At 44.8% G+C, this 20,402-nt stretch overlaps 1 protein-coding gene across 5 annotated transcripts in view; it reads left to right on the top strand.

Moving 5' to 3' along the window:
* FAM171A1 (family with sequence similarity 171 member A1) overlaps positions 1–20,402 on the top strand; it is a 125,472-nt gene that overhangs the window by 95,906 nt on the left and 9,164 nt on the right. For all 5 annotated transcript variants that reach the window (XR_014261326.1, XM_082452814.1, XM_082452813.1 and 2 more), the window contains one exon: positions 322–498. Coding sequence is in view for 4 of the 5 variants with exons in the window: in XM_082452814.1 (XP_082308940.1) it covers positions 322–498 (177 nt within the window). In the remaining variant the exon portion in view is untranslated. The remainder of the gene's footprint in view (positions 1–321; positions 499–20,402) is intronic.

Below are 20,402 nucleotides of genomic sequence, written 5' to 3'. Positions count from 1 at the left end.
TTGAAAGCACAGCACAGTGGTTAGAATCTGCAAACCCAAGCTTGGATCAGGTTTGCAGATTCAAACCAGCCTGTATCCGAAGACCAGCTCTCATTACTACCGTCTCTGAGCCTCAGCTTGTTTATGTGTAAGATGGGAATTTCACCTGCCTTAGAATGTCGTGGTGAGGATAATGTGTCTAAGATGCTGAATAGAGTCCCTGGCTTATAGGAGGCTCACTCCTCAGTAGATGGTAGCTATGATATTTCTCTGTGAACAGTTTCTGCAGCCCCATGTTAAGTCCTGTGTGTGCATGTGATGGAGAATGTCTCTTGCTTCCAGGAAACGGCACCAGGTACGACCTGACCCCCGTCACAGCCGTCAGCGTCCACTTGCTCAGCAATGACGGAACGCCGGTGCTGGTGGATGGCCCCATTTATGTCACCGTGCCCCTGGCCACACAGAGCAGTCTGAGGCACAATGCCTATGTCACAGCGTGGCGGTTTGACCAGAAGCTAGGTAAGCAAGCTCCCGTGCCAGCGATCGGCTAACAGATAACTTCATTACAGTTTGATTTCCCTTTTAAGAAGCCTGTGCAAGTTCCTTTTCCTTGAAATTATTGAATGCCTTTGCTCATAGTCATTGCATGGTTTCTAGTGGGTAAGTCTTACACGCTCTTTGGAGTTGGGTTTTTTTTCACATTTAAGCTAATTTGCTTGAAGAGAATCTTTAAAGGTTATTAGAACTAAATTGGCTCTCCTAACCTTTATCCTTTTAGTCTTTAGATGGTCACATGATCTCTCTTGGTCCTGTGTTCTGAAAAAAGAAAAAAACATTGCCAATACTGTACAGAAAAAAAAGAAAATAAAATTACCCATGATCCCACATGTAGAGAAACCCACTAACAGTATTTTGGATTACAGACAGACCTCGTTCTGTTGCATTTTGCTTTATTGCACTTCACAGATACTGCATTTTATACAAATTGAATATTTGTGGCAACCCTGTGTTGTCAGATGATGGTGAGCATTTTTTAGCAGTAAAGTATTTTTTAGTTAAAATATGTACGTTGGTTTTTTAGGCATAATGGTATTGCATACTTAATTGACTACAGTATAGTGTAACATAATTTTTAATGCACTGGGAAATGAAAAATTCACGTGACTTGCTTTATTGCGATGTTTGATATATCGCAGCAGGTCTGGAACCGAACCCACAGTATCTCCAAAGTGAGCCTGTATTTCCTTCCAGCCATTGCACTATGGATGTATGTATTAGTTATCTTTTGCTGCGTAACAGATGGCCCTAAAACCCGTAGCTTTCAACAACAGTGAACATCTGTTGTCTCACAGTTTTGGAGGGTCAGGAACCTGGGCACAGCCTAGCTGGGTGGCTCTGGGTCAGGGTTCCTAGAAAGTTGCAGTCAGACTGTCAACCAGCTCGTCTCAGGGTTCAACAGGGGCTGCACGCACGCTTTCAGGCCCCAGCTTCTCACTGGCTGATGCCCAGAGGCTTCAGTGCCTTGCCACGTGGGCATCCCAACAGGGCCACTCGCAGCGTGACAGCTTGCTTCCAATAGAGCAAGTGACCCAAGAGAAATTTACAAATAAACAAAAAGTACAAAAGCACACGTGGGCAAAATGGAAGTCACTGTCTTTTATCACCTAAGGTCAAAGTGGCCTCCGCTCCCTTCTTTCCATATGCTGGTGGTCACAGAGCCAGATGCTGGTACAGTATGGGGTGGACCACACAGGTGTGTGAACACCAGGAGTGGGGGGTCATTGGGCCCCCTTAGAGACTGTGTCCCAAAAATAAACATTTAACAGAAAGGGTACATATGCTATGTACTGTTTTATAACTTGCCTTTAAAAACCATTTGTATGTCATGAACATCTCTCTCTAGCATTATTATTCCATAGCAACTGTTATTCTGCAATGTCAATATTAAGATTGCATGGTATTCCCTTATATGTTTATGTCATAATTCAGTTGCTCAATCCCCTAAGTCAGAAAAAAATTACTCTTCTTATCAACACTGTGATAAATATCTTTGTAGCAAAATCTTTATACATGGCCATGATTGTTTCCTTAGGATAAAATTTTAGAAGAAGTGGAATTGCTGACTTCAAAAAGTACAAAATTCTAAAGCTTTTAATACATATTTCCAAATTTTCCTCCAGGAGGTTTTACAGTTGACATTCGTAGTAAGAATGTGGGAAGAAGTACGTGCTTGTGTTTCGGGTTTGGACAGCACATTGGTCCCTATACCCTGTTGGTTCTGAATCCCGTGAAAGTCAAACTTGAAAAGACCGGTTTTCAAATAACCCCATTCAGAGTTTTAAACTGTTAGACCACGCATAAAAATTCTTGGGGGATTTTTGGTATCAAATGTATTTTCAAAGACACCTAATTCCTTGAGTAGTCAAATTCTAGTTCTAGGAATTTATATTTGGAAATAAATGCTTGTTGGGCTTTCTGGAGTTTGGGGGGAGTTGAGGTTTGTTTTGTTTTGTTTTCCAGTTACTAACAGACCACATAATTATTTGTGTGGAATTCATTGGCTTTACTAGATGCACCGAGCTTGATGTTGTTAGAAGGATCGTGCTGCCACGTGGACATGTGGCTCTGGGTCACGTGGGCACTTTGTCATTGGCGTGTGTTCTCCACGGCTTGGTGACTTCTAGAGGCACATGGTCCTGATCAGGATGTAAGGAGCCCTGGGCTCCCGGGAGAAAGGGACTTGAGGGAACCCCTGGGGAAGACGGGAATTCTGAAGGGAGGAAAGGACGTGGATAACAAAGCAGGGAAAGGGAGTAGGAAGGAGAGGGGAAAGCTTGCATTTGGCCTCCTGAAACCCTGGATCTGCCACTTGGAAAACTCTAAGGCCTACCTTGGGCGAATCACCTGTCCTGCTTCCTCACTTGTACAAGACGCACATTGATCGAAGCTCTCCATCCCTTGTCCAGTCTTCCGCTCGCCGTCGTCCATCCAGGTTGGGCCCCAACATGCCGGGGCAGTGCTCTGAAGTAGAGCGTGTGGTTAAGAGCAGCAACACTGAGACACAATAGATGGGAATTCCAGCTCTGCTGGCCACCAGCTGTGTGGCCCTGGCCAAGTTGCTTAACTTCTCTGTGCCATAGTTTGCTCAACTGTGAGATGGGGATAATAATAGTATCAGTACCTAGTGCTGTTATGAAGAGTATGTTTATTAGTCAGAGTTCTCCAGAGAAACAGAACCAGTAGGATGTGTGTGTGTGTGTGAGAGAGAGAGAAAGAGAGAGAGATTTATTTTATAGTATTAGCTTATGCACTTGAAGAGGCTGGCAAGTTCACAATCTGCAGTGGCCCAGCAGACTGGAGACCCAGAGAAGAGTTGATGTTGCACTTTGAATCCAAAGGGCCATGTGCTGGCAGAATTTCCTCTTCCTTGGGGGAGGTCAGCCTTTTCTTGAGGCCTTCAACTGATTAAATGAGGCCCACCTACAGGAAGTGTAATCTGCTCTACTCAGTCTACTGATTTAATTGTTAATCTCATCTTTAAAATACCTTCACAGCCACCTCCAGGTGTGTTTGATCAAATATCTGGGTGCTGTGACCTAGCCAAGTTGACACATCAAATTAAGCACCCCAAGGAATAAATGAGTTAATATTTGTAAGAAGCTCAGTTCAGTGCCTGGTACATGGTACACCCAAAGAGTTTATTCAGTGAACAAAGGTCTCCCCTCCTCTGCAGAAGGGTTTCTCGACCTGTGACCTCCAAACCACTTTCCCAGATTCCCGTTAGCCCAGATCTCTTGAAGGACTGTTCTCCATGTGCTGCTTCCACTTCTCGACCCACTGCGGTCCCGCTTCTACCTTCCGCTCTCCTGAAACCACAGTCATGAAGTTAAGCAGCAGCTGCCTCAGGTGACCTCCTCATCCCCTTGGACATCTCTGCAGCATCGGAGGGTTTCCTTTCTCTAGAAAGGAAGGCCCGCCTCCCTCGGCTCTGTGACTCAGTGTCCCCGGGGTCCCCGTCTCCTGTCATATGGGCTCTGCCCCACGCCCAGCGCCTGACTTCCTTCACACGCAGTCGCTGGGGCATCCACCTGCTTCTCACACTCCCACAGCCACCCCGTGCAACCAAGTCTGCTCTCTGATCTGTGTTCCTGACTGTCTATTAGACCTCCATCTCTGGATGTCCTACAGGAAACTCAGATTCACATGCCTGAAACGGACCCACTGACTCGCTTCACTTCAACCCCTACCCCTGTTCATTTCTGTGTTTCCTCTCTTGGTGAAGGGTACCATCTACCAGACCATCCAAGTAGAAACCCCAGAGTTATCCCCCATTTACTCTTTTGCTTCACCCCCCTGCCCCACCGGCGGCGACGTCTGGTTCCTTGCAAGGTCATGTTGATGTCAAATCAGCGTTTCTCCAACCTACCTTCTCCTCTCCTTCTCTGGTTACCTCTGTCTGGGTGCAGACTCGTCCCTCTTTTCTGGCCAATTCCTGCAGCCTGTCTGCCTGTCTTCCTCTCTCCTTCCCTCCACCGGGACTTCTGGGTTGCTACTTGCATTGTCTTTCAGAAGCACAGACCCCTTTCCCACATGAGAACATCTCAGAGGTACTCATCGTGAGGCTGTCCGCGCTCGTTGGCACGGCACACAGATCTCTGCAGAGCTGGTCCCTGCCTAGCTCTCCAGCTCACTCCCAGCCTCTGTTCCCTGCACACCCTGCATCACTCCCACACCAAACCGTTTGCCGTTCCCTGCATGTGCCTGGGTCTCCCTCATTACTTGTCACATTGCGCGAGCAGGCTCTCTCCTCTGAGATCCCTTTCTCCACGCGCTGAACGGTAGTTTGGTTTCTCTCAAGCATGTTGTCCACTCAGCAGTGGCACTAGAAGTCTGTGAGGACACGGCCTTGCAGCGTCTCAGTTGTTCTCTGTGTCCTCGCTGAGTCTGCCTCATCTTTGGATCATCGTGATCACAGACAGTCCCTGGCACTTGCTAGGTATCTAAGCAAAATGCTTGCCAAATGATTGAATCAGATGGGGAGCTTTCAGGTGTTTTAAGATTCAAGGCGGTTTAAGATATTACAATGTAACACTGGTACTTAGAGAACAGACATGCGGACACAGTGGGGGAAGGGAGGGTGGGACGAACTGGGAGAGGAGGACTGACATATATACACTACCATGCGTTAAGATAGATAGCCAGTGGGAACATGTTATAAAACACAGGAAGCTCAGCTCCGTGCTCTGTGATGACCTAGATGGGTGGGATGGGGGGAGGGGGTGGGAGGGAGGTCCAAGAGGGAGGGGATATATGTATACGTGTAGCTGATTCACTACATTGTACAGCGGAAACTAACACAACATTGTAAAGCAATTACACTCCAATAAAAAAAAAAACATGACTCTATACACAGAATTTACCTTTACCTATCTGTGTATATATATATATATATGTTTAATGAAAGAACGGTGCTTTGAGCGCCTGTCTAGAGAGAGAGCAGTTATATTGGATTTTCTCCATCCTAGAGCTTCCACCCGTGCTGCTATGATTCTACTCCTTCCTGCCTCTTCATTTTTGAATGTATATAGTTGAATATAGATAAATAAGGCTGGGGTATAAAAGGTTGTGTTCCTAATACAGTGATGCTCTCACTGGAGAGCCATACACAGACGTGTCATAACAATATGGCCCAGGTCTAGAGACGCAGCATCCTTGCTCTCATTGGTTTATTTTGTATACAGCTCACAAACAGCAAAAGTTTATATTAAAAAAAATTTTTTTTGATATCTATGGCAGACTGAATAATGCCCCCCCTGAATATCTCCACATCCTAATCCCTGGACCCTGTGAATATGACCTTATATGGTAGAGGGACTTTGCAGATGTGATTCAGTTATGAATCTTGAGATGGGGAAATTCTCCCGGATTATCCTCGTGGGCCCACTGTAATCACAACGGTCCGTATAAGCGGGATGCAGGAGGAATCAGAATCAGAGGAGATGGCAACGTAATGACGGAAGCAGATATTGGAGGGATGCACTTTGAAAATGGAGGAAGGGGCCACAAGCGAAGGAACAGAGGCAGCCGTGAGAAGCTGAAAAACGCGCAGAAATGGATTCTTCATTCAGAGTCTCCAGAAAGAACCAGCCCTACTGACACCCTGACTTTAGCCCAGTGAAACTGATTTCAGACTTCTGACCTCTAGAGCAATAATGGAATAAATTTGTGTTGTTTTAAGCCCCTAAGTTTGTGGTAATTTATTACAGGAGCAAAAGGAAATTAACACACTATAGAAGTCAGTGAAAACAAAGAAATGTGCATTGTTATAAAGCCTCTGAAATACAAGTTATCCAATTCTCTACTTCCTCTTTGGAAATAATCCCCATGGCATTATTCCTTTTGTCATTGAGAATCTCCATTGTGTCCTTGATCTCTTCCCACTTAAGTGGTCTTTTTAACTTAGCATCTACAGTGAAAAATGTAACTGCCAAATTCTTGGCTCTAACAGATTGTATGTGTGCAGAGAAAAGCCAACATTTGGATAGTCATTCAAAAATGATCAAATGAATTAAAATATGTTTTCTGAAAACTTTAAGATTGGATGGACATTTCAAAGAAACCATATGTTCTTTAACTCACTAAACTCAGTAGAAGCCTACATATTTCATAAGGGGTTTTCTACTATGTGTAATCAGTAATATCATTATTTAGGTAGAAATTAAATTATTGTAGTTAAATGAAAAGTTCCAAGAGTGTATTATAAGATCAGAAAAAAAAACAGGAACACATCTTAAGCACATAGCACTATTTACTAATTATCTACTATTTATGATTAAGTCAAATATGATAATCACTTCTAACCAGTTTAACACCTTAATTATCTACGTTTGAGGTATATCAAAGTAATTGCAATTTCAAAGTGTTTAACAGCCAGAAATAGAAATTCGTGAATCCATTAAGAATTTTTCATCTAATTAAGTGTCGCCAAACTATGGCCTGAAAGCTAAGAATGGTTTTTACATTTTTATTTATTTATTTTATATATTTTTATTGATTGATTGATTGATTTATGGCTGCATTGAATGGTCTTCGTTGCTGTGCACGGGCTTTCTCTGGTTGCGTGAGCGGGAGCTACTCTTCGTTGCTGTGTGCGGGCTTCTCATTGTAGTGGCTTCTCTTGTTGCGGAGCACGGGCTCTAGGCATGCGGGCTTCAGTAGTTGTGGCACGCGGGCTCAGTATTTGTGGCTCGCGGGCTCTAGAGCACAGGCTCAGTAGTTGTGGTGCACAGGCTTCGTTGGTCCACGGCATGTGGGATCTTCCTGGACCAGGGATCGAACCCGTGTCCCCTGCGTTGGCAGGCAGATTCTTAACCACTGCAACACCAGGGAAGTCTGGTTTTTGCATTTTTAAATGTTTGAAGAAAGAATCAAAAGAAGAAGAGTATCTCAAGACACATGAAAATTAGATGAAAAGTAAGCATCCCTGAATAAAGTTTTATTGGGTGCTGTGGATTGAATGTTTGTATTCCACCCCCACAAAATTTGCATGTTGACATCCTAACCCCCAAAGCGATAGTATTTGGAGGTGGGGCCTTTGGAGTTGATGAGGTGATGAGGGTGGAGCTCTCTTGAATGGGATTAGTGCCCTTATAACAGGGGCCCCAGAAAAATTTCTCCCGCCTTCCACATGTGAGGACACAGCAAGAAGGCGTCATCCATGAATCGATGCAGGCTCTCTCTGGACACTGAATCAACCAGCACCTTGATCTTGGACTTCCCATCCTCCAGAACTGTGAGAAATGAATTTCTGTTGCTCGTAAGCCACCCAGTTTATTTTATTACAGCAGCCCAAATGGAATAAAACATGGGAACCCAACCGTGCCTGTTTGTTCATTTGTGGTCTGTGAACGTTTTTCCTACACCAGCAGAGATGAATAGTTGCAACAGAGAGTGTATGTTCTCGCAAACTGAAAAATATTTGCTACCTGGACTATTACAGAAAAAGTTTGTGACCCTCTGATCTAAGATGCATTCAACAGGGAAGCTCTTACCACTTAGTATTAAAATGCAAGTGTATTCTCCATCTGCAGGGCCGAACAGCGTGCCTGATTCAGTCACAGTCTCTACATCCTGTTATCCAGGCAGCCTTCCAGCATTTGGCCCCGAGTGACAGCTGATGCTCAGTGATAACACCTTGGTTATAGGGCACGATTTCAAACTCTTAAAGAAAAGTGAAATTATTTTTAAGTTCCACGGGACTTCTATTTGAAAAATAAATCCACATTTTAATGCTAACTCAAATACTTTCATTCCTGACTGCTGGATAACTGAAAGTTTACTCAAGAGAAAAATGTAGAGGTACTCCCTTCCTTTTTTCTTTTTAGATTTCACATATCTGTGATATCATATGGTATTTGTCTTTCTCTGTTTGGCTTTCTTCACTTAGTATGATAATCTCTGGGTCCAACCATGTTGCTGCAAATGGCATTATTTCATTCTTTTTTATGGCTGAGTAATAGTCCATTGTGTGTGTGTATATATGTATGTATGTGTGTATATATGTATGTATGTATATATATATACACACACGCATATATGTGTGTATATATATATACATACATACATATATATATATACACACTACATCTTCTTTATCCATCCCTCTGTTGATGGACATTTAGGTTGTTTCCATGTCTTGGCTATTGTGAATAGTGCTGCAATGAACATAGGGTGCATGTATCTTTCTGAATTACGGTTTTCTCAGGGTATACGCCCAGGAGTGGGATTGCTGGATCATATGGCAACTCTATCTATTTTTAGTTTTTTAAGGAACCTCCACACTGTTCTCCATAGTGGCTGTATCAATTTACATTCCCACCAGCAGTGCAGGAGGGTTCCCTTTTCTCCACACCCTCTCCAGCACCATTAGAGTGGATCAGTATTTGGTGCTATCATTTATCACAGTTTTCTTCTTCTTTCTTTTTAATGGCCACAGTTGTCTTTTTTTTGCCGGGGGGCGGGGGAACAGGCAAAGAATTTCCCATTATAATAATTAGCATCTCTATATTTTAACCCACGTGTTCATCCGAGGGTGACCTAATAGATTAACAGTCTCCTAGAACATAAGTGAAGTTGGATTTTGTTTCGTGTGTTACAACGGTATGAATTGGCTGATTATGGTATGCACTCTCAGAAATATTATTTTTTTAAGAAGCCTGACTTGCACATATTAGAATCAAAACTTTTGCCGCATTTACAGGCAATGCTGATTTTGCTGAAGCTACCGTGTTAAAATGCCACTTGATTTATGGTGCAAGGGAGGCCTCTATTTAGTGAGTGTAAGTCTTTTCCTTTGAGGAATTACCAGATTTCTTTAAACTAGATCTTCTAAAGGTTCTCTCTCTTTTGAAAAGTTGTACAGTGCCGGTGCCTGGGGCCTGGGTGTCCAGGCGTGTCTGAGGGGATGGGATAAAGTGACCTTATCGGTCATGTTCAGGGGCCAGTTCGACCTTTGAAAGAAGCAGCTTTCCTCCCCTAGTCTGGCAGATGCAGTTTTGTGGGTCATGGTGAATGCATCTTAGCTGTGGCTTTCTGGACAGTAAGAGGTGGTGTGTCAGCTCAGCTTCACAGGCATTTACTCTCTTTAGCCTGTAACTGGGACAGCAGATGGCTGTCCCATGTCCTGGGTGGTGCCCTGGGGAATGGTCACTTATGAATAAGCAAACCAGGTCAGTGGTTTGAATAGAAAGTGACTGACTGACCTTGAGTGGCAGAGAAATCACAATTTAAGATCCTCTATGCAATAAGTTTCTGCTGTTTCACAATAAGTTATGTGGCTTGAAGACTCTCATTCTAATGAGGTGACAGAAATAAAAGCAGATTCCAAGTGAAGCTACATTGCAGGATCCAGTTTTAACTGCCTTCCCAGAACGCAGCCTGCAGATGGTGTGCGTTGCTATAGAAATGGTGGTTACTGAACCAGCTTCTTATCACGTATGGCGCACACGTATCAGGCCCTCAGCAATACCCGCTCATAATTGGCCTGTAGTGGATTCATCTCTGCGTAGATGGTGAGCATTACGGCTGATGCTGTGCTCACTGAACTAGTCCTTTTAGGTAAGTCATGGCCAGCCTGCCCTTGAAGGTGGAGCTTGATTTAAAATACAGATCTAAGATTTTCTTCCATTTCATTGTTTTTCGGGGGGAGAAAGGGATGGGACTTCTTAAAGCACTAAGTTCTCTTTGTCACTTTAAGAAAATGAAAATAGTATCACTGGTGTGTCTTTTTCTCTATATATCATGAGCCATGCATCTTACATAGGAGGTGACATATTGCCATGCAGCGGCGTAGTGATTGAATTACAAGAATGAACTGTAGTGCATCGGGTGGGCAAAAGTTAGAACAAAAGAAGGGGGTTCATGTTTCTAGCAGTTGAGTATGTATTTACATGTGTGATGTTAACTTTAGAACCATGTGTATCATCTTTATAATTTTTTTTTTCAAAAAGACAGACTCAATAGTTAATGGAATCAAACAAAGAAGGAAGCAGACTTACCTGTCAAAGTATAATGTCAGTATATCCTTAAGAAAGATGATCTGAAATGGGTCTTCTGAGGATGAAGGTGATTTGTTAGAAACAAAGAAAGAATTCTCAGGAAGAGTCTCTATGTTCCCAGATGTTAAAATTGCCCATAAAAGTGAATTGGGCTTCCCTTAGATATATAGGAGTGGAGAAAAAGATAATGTACCTGCGAAGAAAGCTGACAGAAGTGATGTAACAAATCAACAAGAACCCTGAAGGTAGGACTTAATTTGGATAAACGATACCAGTCCAGCAAAAACTTTGGCCACAGATCTTGACTGTCAGGTGGCCAACAAACTGTGATCTGTTTTTCAGACACAGATTGGTGTCTTTTGACCACTCCGGACCATCAGCATCACAGTTGGGATATTCCACTCCTGCTGACCAAGTGGAACGGAGTCCGGCCACGGAACATGTGGGCTGTCCGTGGGGAGACCGAATGCAGAATGATCTCAGAACATGGACATTTGTTTTCTGATGTTGCCTAGCAACTCAAAAAACAACTGTCGTAATATCAGTCCATTCCTAAAAATTGTTAAGCCTTTTGTGTTTGTAGCCATACGCCCCAACAGCAACAAAAAGAATTTTTAGAAAACAACACCATCATATTAGGTATATTGTAGCCATGGTTCAGGGCCACTTTTGTTTTGAAACCCTATTCTTAGAGACTTAATTTTTCTAAAGCGTCCTTTTATATAGAATGAGAACTTCCCATGCTTGAGTTGAACAGAAACAGTTTTTGGAAAGCTTAACAAATGATGGTAGCCCGCTTTGTGGCCTTAGAGTGTATAGATCCATATGTTCCTCCTAAAAGAAAATGTCTCATGTTATAGTCAGCCCTTAATTATCACTTACGGAATATTCACTTTGCGAATTATCTGTGGCAAGTGTGTATCCTCCAGTGACTTTCCCATCACCTAGAAGCCTCGGAGCTGCCTTGCTTTGCTACCACGTGGCCTGGATTTTAAGCACTGCATCTAACATGCTCGTTCTAAGATCAGCCTGGGTGAAAAATAACTAGGAAGGCAAAGCTGCCATCATTTATTTTAAAACCAAATATTTTATAAATGTCTTCTGTTTTCAGTGATCTCCACTGGAATGGGTAATTAAAAGGTAAAATTATTTTTGATTTGAATATTGCACTGGTTGTACAGGATTTGGCAGGAGTGTATAGAACACAGGCAGCCTGTAGCCCAGCAATTGAGACAGCTTGGACATGAACAATGGCTCCTCTGGATCTTGAGCAAGTCCTTTAGCCTCTCAGGGCCTCAGTTTTCTCATCTATAAAATGGACATAATAATAGCTATCATCCCCATCTCATAGAACTGTCAAGAATGGAGAGCCCTTACAACGGTACCTGGCACTGGGTAAAGTGCTCTATAAATGTTAGCCATTATTATAATCATCACTGCCCTTATTCAGCCCATATGTAGTTTGTGCATTTTGGGTAAAGCGTGATATAAGGAAGACAGACAAGTACTGTGAAGTCTTAGTGTCTTTAAATTGAATTTCCAGTCTCAGCCAAGGCTGCTTTGTAGCTGGTATGCCTGGACCTCCAGTCTAATTGGTTGGTACTCTTGTTCTACTAGTTGTCCCATATTTTGAATGTCATTGCTGTCTCCCTATTTCTAAATGACTCAAAGTTCGGAATAGGTGTTGCCTTTTAATTTGACTTGAGATAATGTACATAAAGCACCTAGCGCATTGCCAGGCATGTATTAAGTTCTTAATATCGTGGTTCTTTTTACCCCTTCTCTTGAATCACCCCTTTAAAATTATTTGCATGAACACACATGCACATACATACACAGAACAAACACATCGAACCAACCCAGCCCACACAGAATGTGCTGCGTTAGAGGTTTCTGCAGAAGCGTGCTTGCTGGCTCTCATTATGACCCGTAGTGGAGTTGTACACGGCAGCTCCGCCATTTCACATGGTGGGCAGTTTGAAATACGCCTATATTGAAGGGGAAGAAAAATAGGACCGTTTGGGGAAAGCATTTTTTTGTCTACTCATTCTCAGCTGAGCTTATTCATTAGCAAAACAGGTATGACCATAAACCAACATTTTTCATCACTATGCTCAAAGCAACCCTAGAGGTTGGGGGACTACATTCTTTCTTAATCAGAAGGAAACCGAAATTCAGCACAGGGAAGTACCTGGCACACATGTACAGTATGCTGGGAATGGAGAAAGGGAGATGCAAAACATGATTTCCTTCAGACTTCAAATCCTCTTCCTGTTCTAGAATCTCCGATTTTGGTGCATTCCTGCTTCTATGCCAAGACTTAATGTGGCTTAATAGAATGATGGACTGGATCTAGGGATACAAAACAATCCATTCCCAGATGCTTTGTTTGGCCCATACAGTTGATTTAGGGGCATTTATTTGTTTGTTGTGTTTTAACTTACTGTCAACATTTAAATATTGAAAGATTTCCTGAGGAATTCTGTTCTTGGCTTCTCTTTTTTAAAAATTGAACAATTCATTCATTACAGCAGATAGATAGTGAACATCTTCTTTGTGCCAGATTTTACTCTGTCCTAGGCTCTTGGGATAAAGCAATGACAAAACAAGTCAGGGAAGGTCCCTGTAATTATGAAGTCTTTGTTCTAAACGGAGGAGACAGACAATGCACCAGTTTATTACTTCATTGGCATGAGTGCTGTAAGACAGGTAAGCAGGGTGATGGCAGGGAGAATGATTGGCGGGTCACAGCCTATGGAGGAGTGATATTTGAGCTGAGATCCCAAAGATACCTCTGAGTCTAACATGGGAATGTCTTGGGGGCAGCACATTCTGAGCAGAAAAAAAATGGTCAACACAAAGGTCTTAAGATTGGAACCAATTTGTCCACAACCGCAGCAGCCAGGTCACTGAGAGGCACTGCCCCTTCAAGCATCTGGAACAAACTCAGATAAGTGTTTGTCAGCTCCCCGTCGGTAATCTGACAAGTGACTAGATTATTTCTGGAATATATTAGAAATATTTCTGAAGTTGCTTCAAGTACTGGCCACCCAGTTGATGTACCCCGGCAACATTGTGGGAAACGGTCTTAGGGTTTTCTGAAAGGGTCGCCACACCCCACGAAAGTACAAACCATCTAGAGCTTTGCTACTCAAAGAGTGGTCTGCGGACGGGGAGATTGTTCGAACTGCAGAATCTCACGCTTTGCTCCAGACCCACTGAATCAGCATGTGCATTTTGACAAGATCTCCACTGTAACAAGCTCTTGAATAAGCACTGGTTGAGAGCATCTTACTGCATCCGTCCAGATGTTTGTTGCCTTCTCTGTTCTGCCACCCTTTGTTTTGAGCGAGTTTTCTAAATGCTGGGGATTCGTGGCTGTGCCTCCCAGAATCCTGGCCTGGGTCCCCCACCCAGTCCCGTCTGACATGTAACTGCAAGATGGATGTTGGATTTAGTGGGTAATGAACAAAATTCCTCTCCATATGGACTTAATTAGCCTGCACTCTGATGCTGCTTTCTGGACATTTATATATACCTATTGTAAATTCAGAATTCTCTCATTAACTTTTATTAATGCTATTACGCATGCTGATACTTTTGGCTACCTATTTAAGGCATAAGCTTTCTCTAGCTCTGCCAGAAGCGTTAGGGTTTCCCATTACTGCTCTGTCCTAAAACTTGTTTCAGTAAGTCTTGTGATCGCTCAGCTAAAGCTGAAAGGGGAAAAAAAAAAAAAAAATCAGTCACTTAGATTAAATTTATTTTTAAGAATCCATTCCTCAAAATTTACCCTAAAAATGCCCAGGGAACATGTTGTAGCTGAATACAGATGCATTTCTTGTTTTAATTTCTAATAATTGATTATATCTGTGATTTTATGCTTTGAACAGAAGGTCATTGGTTATAGTGAGTTGCCCTTAATTTTATTCTTGTTTAAACCGGTCCCGAAATGTACTTGCCGGAAGCTACAGGAATGCAACCATCTGTACAGGACTTTCACTCTTCAGTTCCATTGCTTTCAACAAGCATGGCTAGGTAATTGACCACCAGGTAAACACTTTGCAGTATAATTAACAAGGAATGTATCCTCCTCACAGACTTCGTAGAAAAATAATTACAAAAAAGGGAACATAGCTATTCAAAGGCATAGACTTTAATTTGGGAAAAAAAGAAGGCTACTCCACAATGTCATAAAAATAGACACTGTCGCTGTTTCTGCTGTACTTATGAATGTGACTTCAGGGCTGATGGACTTTTCTGATTTTCTGGGTGATCTCGTCCCACTAAAGTTTTGTTAAAGCATGTGATAAAAGAGACTCAGACCTTGACACTGCTAATCGTACATCTGGTAGAAAAATATAGTAGAGGTTATAGCTTAAGATAATGCAGATGGAAATCCTGGGAAATAAGTCTATGCTGGTTTCTAGAGAAATCCAGCATATTCGGGAAGCTGGGGAACCCCTATGATGATAAGTAGCAATAATAGTAATAACCATTCACTGTGGATCTGAGCGGTACATACCTCTTAAGAGGACTGCCCTCAAATGAGCTAATGCCCACGCCATCCTGATTATTCAGCGAGAGTCACCACAGCCCAAGCGAGGAGACAGTCATTGGCCAAAACCAACAGCTGAAGGGCAGGACAGCAGAGGTTCCTACTGTCCAAATTCATGCGTGTGTCATGTATATATGTCTCACCTCTCACCATGAACGTTCCCAAATAGTTCACAGTGAACAATTAAGTCGTAGGAATAGAAATGGCTCTATTTCACAGAGTGAATATTCACCTTTTAATCGATAGAACTTTTTTGAGATGGGTTTTCTGCACGGCTGTGACATTTCTTCATGTCCCAGCGTACAGACCTAGTAGAACTCACTGCAGCCTCTTTCAGGAAAAATACATCAGTTAGAATATGTTAGCTGCACAGGGTAGTAGAATCCCCAACTACAAGTGCTTAAATGATGAGACCATTTATTTATGTGACAAAGGAAGTGTGAAGCAGCCACGAGGGACCTTCCATCCCCCAGCTGGGCCATCCTCACGTGTCCTCGGGTCACACAGCTGGAAAGTGGCAAAGCTGGGATTCACATGCGGGGTTATCTTAGGCCAGGCAAGTCGTCCATGCACTCATTCGGCCCTTGATCGTACTGGACTTTTATCTGCCCGGTGTCCTGAGGTGTGACATGGTCACAAGTCCCAGTATAAGAGCAATGACTTCTTTCTCTGTATATTGGCGAAGGTGCAGGATGCCAGCTTCAATGTGTAATCTGTTAAAAGGGCAGGTTTTCACTTAGAGTTTTCCTTTTCAAAATCAGTAGTACTCATCCTAACAGGGTTTTTCTGCTTGTTACCAAATGCTGAGATGAGCTCGTGCAGCTGATAAAATAGGGGCTTCTGGGCAGAATAAGTGAGCCAGGCAGAAAAAGCAAGGCAAATCTGAACCGTATGAGTCGTATTCTAATTAGACATTATATTTTTGGCCCTTTTTCATATTTTAGAGTTCTTTTCCCTCTCAATAGTCATTTGTTTAAATTTTGAACTCAATGGTCTTTATATTTTGCAAATAAAAGCTGCTTTCATTCCTGCTTGGTAACCAAGCAAGAAAATGGCACCCTTGGTGATCGCTAAGAGACCCCATCAGATCTTACAGACGAGCATAAGGCATGTCTTTTTCAGCCTGTCAATTATTGTGTGTAATAATCATTGCAGTTAAATGTAGCTTCCAAGTTAAGATCTTGTGGTGCTTTATACACACAACGAACCTTGCCAGCAGAATACATAACTAACACGCTTTCAAAAGATGAGGACAGGAACTTCCCTGGTGGTCCAGTGGTAAAGAATCCACCTTACAATGCAGGGGACGTGGGTTCGATCCCTGGTTAGGGAACTAAGATCCCACATGCTGCGTGGCAACTAAGCCCACGTGCCACAACTACTGAGCGCAAGAGCCTCAACTAGAGAGCCTACGTGCCGCAAACTACAGAGCCCACGCGCCTTGGAGCCTGCGCACCACAGCTAGAGAAGAGAAAACCTGCACGCCACAACTACAGAGAATCCCGCGCCACAACAAAAGATCCTGCATGCCTCAACAAAGATCTCGCGTGCTGCAACTAAGACCCAAGGCAGCCAAAAATAAATAAAATAAAATAAATAAATAATAAATCTTTAAAAAAATAATAATTAAAAAAAGATGAGGACGGTTTTTCAACCAAGTATTTCTCCTTGAAAAATCTTTCCATTGTGCAGGGTTTCACTCTAGAGAATAAGAATTCAGACAAAAACCTATCTGAGGATGTGTGTTGAAGAAACTTGGATTTAGCATATCTCTGCTCCACGTCTGGATCTGTCTCTCATGTGGCTGCCTGTGGACTTTATTCTGGATGCAGTCTTTGTAGGTGGGTTATCTAGTCCCCAGTAGTAGATGCCTCTGGTGGGGAGTTGGGGGTCGTTGGTGGTGAGGAAGCAGAGCTGATAACAGAACCGCTGATAACAGTGTATAGGAAGGGTGGGGGAGGGAAGGGGGGAGGAGGTGGGTGGGGGAGGGAAGGGGGGAGGAGGTGGGGGGAGGAGGGAAGAAAAAAGCACAGCTGTGGGTGGGAGTATTTAGCATAAGAGCAAACAACTTCATTCCTCAGTAGGGACCTAAGGACGTCAGTATTTTAGGACCAGCATGAGTTGATCATAATCATGACCCTGAATTATCATGAAAAACATCAAAATTATATTCAACTTTATAAGGCAGGAGTAAATGATACTTTTTAGAATTATAGAAAATTGCCTTTTCAAACTTTGGCAAATAAGACCCAAGTTCTATAGAAGAATAGCTTCCAAACCTTGTTCAGGAGATGTCTTGGGGGTTGTGCCCGGGAGGGGGGGGGGGTTTCTCGTCACTTGTTTGCAGAGAAGCTTGTCTTTTTTTTTTTTTTTTTTTTTAAATAAATTTATTTATTTATTTTTGGCTGTATTGGGTCTTCATTGCCGCACGCGGGCTTTCTCTAGTTGCGGCGAGCGGGGGCTTCTCTTCGTTGCGGTGCGCGGGCTTCTCATTGCGGTGGCTTCTCTTGTTGCGGAGCATGGGCTCTAGGCACACGGGCTTCAGTAGTTGTGGCACACGGGCTCTAGAGCGCAGGCTCAGTAGTTGAGGCTCACGGGCTTAGTTGCTCCACGGCATGTGGGATCTTCCCAGACCAGGGCTCGAACCCGTGTCCCCTACATTGGCAGGCGGATTTCCAACCACTGCGCCACCAGGGAAGTCCCGAGAAGCTTGTCTTTTATCCGTTTTATATATTAATTTCTTAATTTTCTTTTTTTTTTTTTAAAGATTTATTTATTGATTGATTGATTGATTGCTATGTTGGGTCTTCGTTTCTGTGCGAGGGCTTTCTCTAGTGGCGGCAAGCGGGGGCCACTCTTCATCGCGATGCGCGGGCCTCTCACGATCGCGGCCTCTCTCGTTGCGGAGCACAGGCTCCAGACGCGCAGGCTCAGTAGTTGTGGCTCACGGGCCTAGCTGCTCCGCGGCATGTGGGATCTTCCCAGACCAGGGCTCGAACCCGTGTTCCCTGCATTAGCAGGAAGATTCTCAACCACTGCGCCACCAGGGAAGCCCCCTCTTAATTTTCTTAATACAAAGTTTCCATTAAAGAGAAAGAGTTCAAATGCTTTGAAAGCTGATCATCTAGAAATCTCAGTACTGCAGAATTTCATCCCTCGGTGATGCTAGAGGGATCGCTCTCCCACCTTCACACGCATAGAGTCCCAGTAATGGACGCGGCACGGGGCTCCGTCAGCACAGCGGCGCACGCGGCCGCCAGCACCCCTGCTCCTGGCACACCCGCTTCACAGCCAGCCACCCTCCCTGGGCAGTGGCCACCGTGCATGAAGGTGGCAGCCTGGCTGGGCTGGCGTTGTGGAGCGCAAGGAAGCGTGGCGCCCTCCTCTTACCTGCACACCTTCACCAGGTGACCCACCTTGAGACCTGCCTGGACGGCCCGCTCGCGAAGAGCCCGAGGGAGTACACGGCAGGAAGCCCCGTTATGCTGTTATGACCTCAGGGGCTGCCCTAATGTCCGGAACACAGGGGAGACAAGCTTATTGACCCGGACAGCCCTGCCGGCAGCTGTGATGACCCAGGGGTGTTCAGAGGCTGGCCCCACCCGGGAGGGAGGGGAACAAGCCAGCGGCCTTGCACTTGGAATTTTCTAAGCAGGAGCAACCCGGGTCTTCCCGTGATCTGTCTGACCAGCGCCGAGGCTCCCACAGAGATGGGAGGGTACCCACTCTTGGTACCCTGGCCGCGGGTCTGGCGGTCATATAACCTGCTCGACAAAAGAGACTCTCCAGAGGTCTGTTTGTCCGGCTGTCCGGTCACCAGTGACCATTCCCGGCACTGGCTCTCCAGCCACGAGCACAGGAATCTCTTACGTGTGCGGAGGTTCCTCAGGTGGGAAAACAGCCTCACACCACAGCATCAGGATTTCAGTAATGAGAAGCATATGTTTCTAGTACACAATTCATTAATTCTTGTGTTCCCTGTAGCTAATTTCCTATACAGAAAGCTTGGAAATGGCTTTTGCCAATAACAGCGTGATTGCTGAATCCCAAGACAGCGCTGCCCTTTATTCACTGTACACATGTATGTTTCACAGAAAACTTAGGCTGAAATAAATGCCTCTTTCCCAGCTGGCTTTGTTCCCTCTGGTCTGAAAGAGTAGAACCCCGAGCTTAACTGCATTTCCTGCCAGCCACACCCACCTATGCACAGGAGGTCATCTGATATTATTTGAGGGGGAGTGGGGAGTTTGCACGTCTGGCTTTCACCCTCAAGTACTGTAGCGTTCCCACGCCAGGGATGTTTCTGGGTGTTGAGAAGACAAAGGGAACATAGGATGAGGGTTAGCAACTTCGGCGAGGTATGCTTTGGAAAACGGGTGATGCAGTAACACGTGCCCTGGGGTCGCCGAGACCTGGAAGGTCCCTGCGCGCAGGAGGGACTCAGGATGGACACAGGATATGACTCGAATCTCGAAGGATGGGTAGATTTTTGGAAGAGAGGAAAAGCATGTGAGGTTGGAACAACAGTTGAGGGCAAAGTCACGGACTCGGGTAAAAGTGTGTGTTGTGAGGACCAACCTGGGAAGAACTGGGGGCGGGGGGTGTGGCCTCCCATTGCTAATGGCGCCGGAAGCCCTGCCCAGCCCTCCCCAGTCTCCCTGCCTCCCGTTCCCCGGGCCAGTACACTTACCGAGCCTCTGTGCACGCCGTTCCCTCTTTTTTCTCTCTGCTCCCGGCCACTCTCCACCCCGGTGACAGTCCTGCCTGTTCACCAGAGCCCAGCTTGTCCCCAGCCTTCTCTGCCCACCCCAAGAGGCACTCGTTCTTACTGAGCTCCCGAAGCAGCTTGTATTTTGCCTTTTCCTGGCTCTTCTGGCTCCCACCAGCATCACAGGCTGGACTTGGGGGCCTGTTATCTGGGTACGGGGTGTGTGTGTCCGTCCACCCTTTAGGCGTGTTCCCAGTGTAACTGGGAGGTGTTGTAAAAGCCCGTTTCCAGCTGGCTGTGTCGTAGAAAGCCAAGGCGACTTAGCCATCCAGGTAGGTGGTTTGCCCTTGCGTGAGCTGCAGGAAAGGGCTCTGAGCCTCCAGCTGTTTTCCTCTGGTTGCCTTTAGCCTAACCTAATCCGCTCCACTCGAAGAGCGTGACTCAAGAAGGAAACTGCAAGCCAAAGAGTGCAGGCGGCTTCCTGGCTGGTAGGAGATCCTGGCAGGGCCACTCCTGTGGGGGAGCGTGTGGGAGTGGGGTCCGGTGTGTAAGTCACGAGCTAAACAGCACGGGGTCCCCGAGGGGAAAACCGGAAGTGGTG

The sequence above is a fragment of the Balaenoptera physalus genome (assembly GCF_965194825.1).
Source record: "Balaenoptera physalus genome assembly, chromosome: 2".
NCBI classification, from domain to species: Eukaryota; Metazoa; Chordata; class Mammalia; order Artiodactyla; family Balaenopteridae; genus Balaenoptera; species Balaenoptera physalus.
Note: the sequence above shows the minus strand (reverse complement) of the source record. Positions and strands in the feature narration are given on the sequence as shown.